Genomic DNA, 6,000 nt, shown 5'->3' with positions numbered 1-6,000 from the left:
ACGTGGAGAACAGGTCAATGGCTTGGGCGGTACTGATGGTTCCTGTCGCGGTGGAAACAGGAGATGCCGCAGTCGTGGAGGATATGGAGGGCTTCTTAGACAGTTCCTTTAGACGCTGCTCCTTGGTGAAGAAAATACCAAACAGCATAGGGGACAGTGGGGTAAGATAAGGCATTTTTTTATGTAGTCCACGGGATAAAGAAAAATGAGGCAGAAGTACAACAAAAGTACCAGGTTAAGGGTAAGCTGATCCGAGTCAGTGGGTAAGTTGCACCATCTGGGTGTAAACTGACCATCTAACAGAATCTGAATCATACCCATGTGAAATTTTAAAGATAATTTACCTCTTTCAGAAACTAATTTAATAATCAAATTTCCTTTTGCAAATAATCATATTTATTTTCTTAAACCTAGCTTAAACAACATAAAACAAACCAAATGAAGTTGAAGTTTCAATATCTTTAATTGCTTGCATTTCTGAAACAATATGTTGAACACCAAAGTTTTAAGATTCCCAAAAACAGACTAAACAGAGAATTAAATTAAATAAAAAACTAAATTAGAATGAATGAATAAATGTCACTGAAACTGAAAACATTTAAGTCAAAAGGTTCTTGGTAGTTTTTCCGCAGTGTCGACCATGTTAGGCCATTAGGGACTACAGGTGGAAAGGTATATATGATAAAGCATCTTCTGGTTCATATCAGAGAAGGATATGGTTTACTTGTAAACTGTTCCTATCAGATAAACTATCAAATATTTAGCTTAATGATTTGCATGGTTTTATACATTGCTAAATCACTAACATGCATCATAAATATTTTTAGACCTGGACAAATTTGCTTTGATGTAACAGCCATTACATCTGTTATGCTAAAAATTTACTTTGACAAGCCAAAAACAGTTTTTAAAGTAAATGTGTGCCTTGCACTCCTCCCATGTGCTTCTCCTTTTCACAGTCTGGCAGAAATTATGGGTGAATCCAAAATATATGGTCACATGACAATAAAAGGGTCAGTTGTCAAGATACATGGGGTGATACAGGGCTCATCTTACCCCACTCTCCCCCAACCTTGTTAATTAGGTATGCTCCAATATAATCAGCTTTTATTAAAAAAAAAAAAAAAAAAACCCTTTCCACTCTTTTGCAGATGGACGTTACATACCTTAAGTGCTTTTAATCGAGCCTGCTCTTCCTCAAGAGCTGCCTGCTTTTCCCTCTCATCAACTTTGGTGAAAGAGATACCCGTGTTGGCCAAGGAGGACACCGCATTGGACAGCGTACTGGCTCTGAATAGAAAGACAGACAGGAGGATCTGATACAGTAAACATGCCACTGTTGAAAAATGCTAGGGTTGCATTAATGGGCATCAGCGCTACTAGCATGAGCACAGAGCACATTTTTACTGCTTCCGCTACAGGAACCAACTTTGACATTTTTTGTGGAAGTCCAGGGTCAGTGTTACCAAAGGTAGCATTTTTTTTAGCCTACATCCAAACTGCAAGTCATCAAATTCCTGTAAAGTCCTCCTGTACAATTTACAGTTTAAACACCATCATAGTTTATGTAACATTGAAAAAATAAAAACATTTAAATGGTACATCAAATTATGAACCATTTAGGCCCACGCACACATACGCACATTTCAATATCTTGTGAATGTAGGTAAACGTAGATTTCTAGATGGCAGATTGTATTGATGTCTGCATAAAAATCAATATAACGCTTTCAAAATCCCCCTTACTTGGAAAAACTGCACAGAACTTTTAACCTGACACAAAACTCCTGAAACACCTCACCCACACACACACACACACTCGGCACATCCAAAAGTCGCACGCACTCGCTGAATGCAAAGCATGAAGACAGCAACCCCCTCACATACTAGAAAGTTCAAAATTAACTGCTTGAAAATCACTGTACCTGCTAGCGGCTGTGGAGTCTTTGACCTTTTTCCCCTCTAATGATGCCAAATGCTGCTCGAGGGCATCCAGAAGGCTACTGGGGGCCTAGAGGAATGGAAACATTACATTATCTTACAGGCCAGGACACACTCTCTGACCACAGAACAAATATACACATGCAACATATATGGGCGATTGTTCAATTAGGGGAACGTTCGACAACTTGAAATCTTGAAAAATGAAATGTATCGATCTAAAATGTAAAAAAAAAAAAAATAATAAAAATAAAAAATGAATAATTATCTCATGTCCTAAAGGACCTAACTATGAACAACCTTCTACTAGATTTTGGAATCAACTTTTTGACGTTGTATGGCAATGTTACAATTTGATATTTTTCACATTTTGGAAAAAAAAGAAAGTTTAACCCTCTGGAGTCTGAGGCTGATTTGGGGCCTGGAGAAGTTTTGACATGCCCTGACATTTGTGCTTTTTTCAGTTGTTCATAAACATATTAATGACACAAGTGTCATTACACTGTATTCAGCACAAACTAGGCTACCATAATATGTGAGGAACATGTGTGTACATGTTTGTGTTTTTGAAGGAATAACGTTTATGCGTGGTTACTGAAAAAACAAAAAACTTAAGTCACTGATATAAGGCCAATAAAAGTATATTAAATCTGTGTTCACAAGACTTTTGGGTATTGAAGGTTGTAGACTAGAGTTTTTGCTTCAAAATTATGTAAAAATTATGCTGACTCCTCTTTCATTTATAACAATATACTGATTTAGTTTTTGTAAGACACTTTTTGCCAAGAAACACGGTATGCGAGGAGGCGTGAATCTCCATGAATAATGGCTCATTCTCACCTGTGAAGACAAAAGAATTGAATAGTAATGACCTGAAAAGACTTGCATATTAATGAGGCATTTCAGTCAGGTAGGCTGTGAAAAAAAACTTCTGTGATGTCTCAAGCTCATCATGGTATATGAAACATACAGAAAAATTTTATTACAATATAAAATAATGGTTTTATATTATACTTTAAAATAGAATGTATTTCTGTGATGCAAAGAGTCTGAATATAGGCTTTTAGTTTAAAAGCATGCACATTTGGAGAAATATAGGATTCTCATATGTTTATGTCAATTTTCTATACAGAGGAGTTATTTTTTATTTAATATTCATTGTTATCTCTATGAGCGCTGGTGTTTGCAATTCATACTGCAGCCGGAGGGCGCTCTGTGCATTTTAGTCCACAAATTCACCTAAGAAGAAGACGATATTCCATGAATGGTGTTCACCAATTCATACTACAGCCGGAGGGCGCTAAAGAAACAAAAACTCACTTAAAACTTATCAATAGAAGAAAACAAACAGGAATTTACTGAATGTCTTCCAGAGATCGCTAACCATGGCTTTTTCATCCAGATAAACAATTTTCAAGGCAATAAATACACGATTGAGATGATGAATGCATGTGTTGTCTCTGAATTTGCCTGTGAATAGCGCTGGCTCCGTGGGCGTGGCCGCATTAGTGGGTAATGAGCTGAATCACGGACTTCTGACATGGCTCTCTTTTCATACAGATTACATAAACACAGAATGTTTGTTTTCGATTTGACTTGCACGATTTAAAACCTGACATTTCAACGTTTTGTTAGACATAAGTATGAATTTTTTGTGATTAGTATTCACTAAGTTACACTTCATTTTCTGAGAACTATCAGATTGGACTTCGTTCAGAGGGAGATGAGAGATCACGCATCATGTTAGTTTTCTTTATTTTACAAAAAGCACAACATTTTGTTTTTACTCTGAGTGTATACAAATAAAAGGAGATATTCTATAGTTTCAATTGATGTATTACTTATGTCTCTATGACAAAAAATGACAGAGTATTTTAAGTCTGTTTTGCTGCAATGTGAAAAAAAACCTGCAAAACGCGCCGGCGCGTTTTTAGACCTCAGAGTGTTAAAGGGGTCATGACCAATTTTTTGAGGTTATAGCACAAAAAAAAAATACAAATATTAAGTTGCTATCATATCCAATACAGTGGGCTGCTTTATCCTTCAGTAAATGTTTCTTTGCAAACGCTCCATTACATTGCCTCCTTTACAAAATATTCTGATGTCAAATGCTCCAAACAAACATATAATCCTCAAATTTAAAATTTGATTTCTCATGTCATGACTCATTTAATAAGTCTTGGAAATGATATAAATAAATTAATTAAAAAAATGAGAAAATAAAAATAAAAATAAATAAATAATTTAATTACAATTACTGATCAGTTCGGTACAAACACATAAAGCTTTAACATTGCGATTTTAAAATAAATCATCACTTCTCATTCCATTACACCTGAATAGAACCGTTTTTTTCCTAAAATGATTGGCATGATGGTATATAACAAAATACTGGAGACAGTAATTCTATATTATTAATTATTACAAAAATTATAACCTGTTTACATAAATACTGAATGAACTGAAAAGCTGTACATTTTAAAAATACTATACACACACAAAAAACGTACTTCAGATAGAAATGTCCACCTAATTGAAGAATCACTGTTGTACAAAAAGACCGATAGCATGCAAAGGTACAAACCAAAGGCTTCGAACACAGAGAGAAAAGAGTGAGATGCAGGTACTTACACAAACTGTAAACTGAAAATGAAAGATAAGGAAAGATACAGAATATAAAGGTGGTAGTTTAACAGAGATGTTTTCAGAGTATTTCAGAAACCGCAAAACAGTAAAGCAGAATAAAAACAAACCCAAAGAGCTTGTAAACTTGAAATATGTAATATGTAAAATAATTTATGTAAAAAAATAACATTTATTTGTTTACTCTGACTGCAATCCAAAGTTGTAACCATATTATTATATATATATATTAAAAGAGGAGATATATAAATATATAAATGTTCAGAAATCATCCGATGAAAAACCAACATAACTGATCACAACTTTGAATATTGAGGGGAACCTGTCCCATTTAATATTAATGATGATTCTGCTCTGCTGCAACCTTACGAAAAGAATCCCATTCTTGTTAATACGATCTCCTGAACACACAAACATGTAAAAACCTAGTTGCTAAAAAGGAAAAGAAAACAAAAGAAATCAAACCTAAACCTAGCTCTGATTCTGTCTAGCCCTGTAAGCTGCCTACAGTATCACACCTTTATGTGCTGTATGAATCAAGCAATAAGGATAGTTAGAATAGTTTCTCCCACCAGTGTCATGCAGAAATGTCCGCATGCACCGACAACAGCAGGCCTGCGGTTTGCAGCCGCATTGCACAAGCAAATTAGCTGCAGTTCTAGAACTCTCAGATGACTTTTTCCTCTAAAACTCATGTTAAGTATTAAGATTTCTAGGTAACAGCAGGTTAGAGAGTTCTACAACCCACACTCGTTTAAATCTAATGTAGCCGTGCTAAGTTTTGCTGTGGAGCTCAAGCTGTGTCTCGCAGGAAGAAGGAAGAGTGACAGATAAGTAGCCGATAGGCAGAAAGGGAAAGCAGTCAGTCAGTGTTTTTCCTCAAAACCAAGGCTGATATATTTGTGTCCTCACCTGTGACAGATCCGGTATGTCTCCTCGATCGATTCCCACTTGCTGTAATGAGCAGGAAAGAGTTTTTTAATGTGTGCTCCATGCACATTGACTCATTATATAAGCTAGGTTACACCATCTTACCTCTGCCACTTTGAGAAACTCTGAGATTCTCGTCATTCGAGTGAGGAATTTCTTATAGATGTCCAGGCCTTCTTTACACTGTGCTTTCTTCATGTCAAAGTACTTCTCTGCAGACGGGAAAAGGTATGAAGTCAGATTTTTAGATAGTTTTGCATTCCCAGTTCCCACCACATTTTAAAGGGGGGTTGCTTTTCACTCTGTGACTTCACCAGACCAAGTTATGCTTGGCATCTGTCATCACAACATAACCCAAAGCGGCTCTCACTAGTATGTCAGTCTCTCACAGAAACTCTCATCCAACATATAACCACTGAACGAAGCCAACGGATGCAGCTCAGTCCTTGAGCAGAGCCATCCAACACAAACACTCTAAGTAGAACTG

General features: G+C 36.1%; 1 protein-coding gene across 20 annotated transcripts in view; it reads right to left on the bottom strand.

Moving 5' to 3' along the window:
* The window catches only part of picalma (phosphatidylinositol binding clathrin assembly protein a), a 51,596-nt gene that overhangs the window by 23,468 nt on the left and 22,128 nt on the right, over positions 1 to 6,000 (bottom strand). For 12 of the 20 annotated variants that reach the window (XM_048180182.1, XM_048180219.1, XM_048180201.1 and 9 more), the window contains exons 7-12: positions 5,619 to 5,725; positions 5,496 to 5,537; positions 4,572 to 4,583; positions 1,925 to 2,010; positions 1,167 to 1,290; positions 1 to 121 (exon numbers count right to left, since the gene is read on the bottom strand). The exon at positions 1 to 121 is cut by the window's left edge and continues 19 nt beyond it. In XM_048180182.1, coding sequence (XP_048036139.1) covers positions 1 to 121; positions 1,167 to 1,290; positions 1,925 to 2,010; positions 4,572 to 4,583; positions 5,496 to 5,537; positions 5,619 to 5,725 — 492 coding nt within the window. The remainder of the gene's footprint in view (positions 122 to 1,166; positions 1,291 to 1,924; positions 2,011 to 4,571; positions 4,584 to 5,495; positions 5,538 to 5,618; positions 5,726 to 6,000) is intronic. The other 8 variants (XM_048180191.1, XM_048180249.1, XM_048180285.1 and 5 more) reach the window with 3 other exon arrangements.

The sequence above is a fragment of the Megalobrama amblycephala genome, linkage group LG2 (genome assembly GCF_018812025.1).
Source record: "Megalobrama amblycephala isolate DHTTF-2021 linkage group LG2, ASM1881202v1, whole genome shotgun sequence".
Classification (NCBI taxonomy): Eukaryota; Metazoa; Chordata; class Actinopteri; order Cypriniformes; family Xenocyprididae; genus Megalobrama; species Megalobrama amblycephala.
This window is presented reverse-complemented; position numbering and strand designations above follow the sequence as displayed.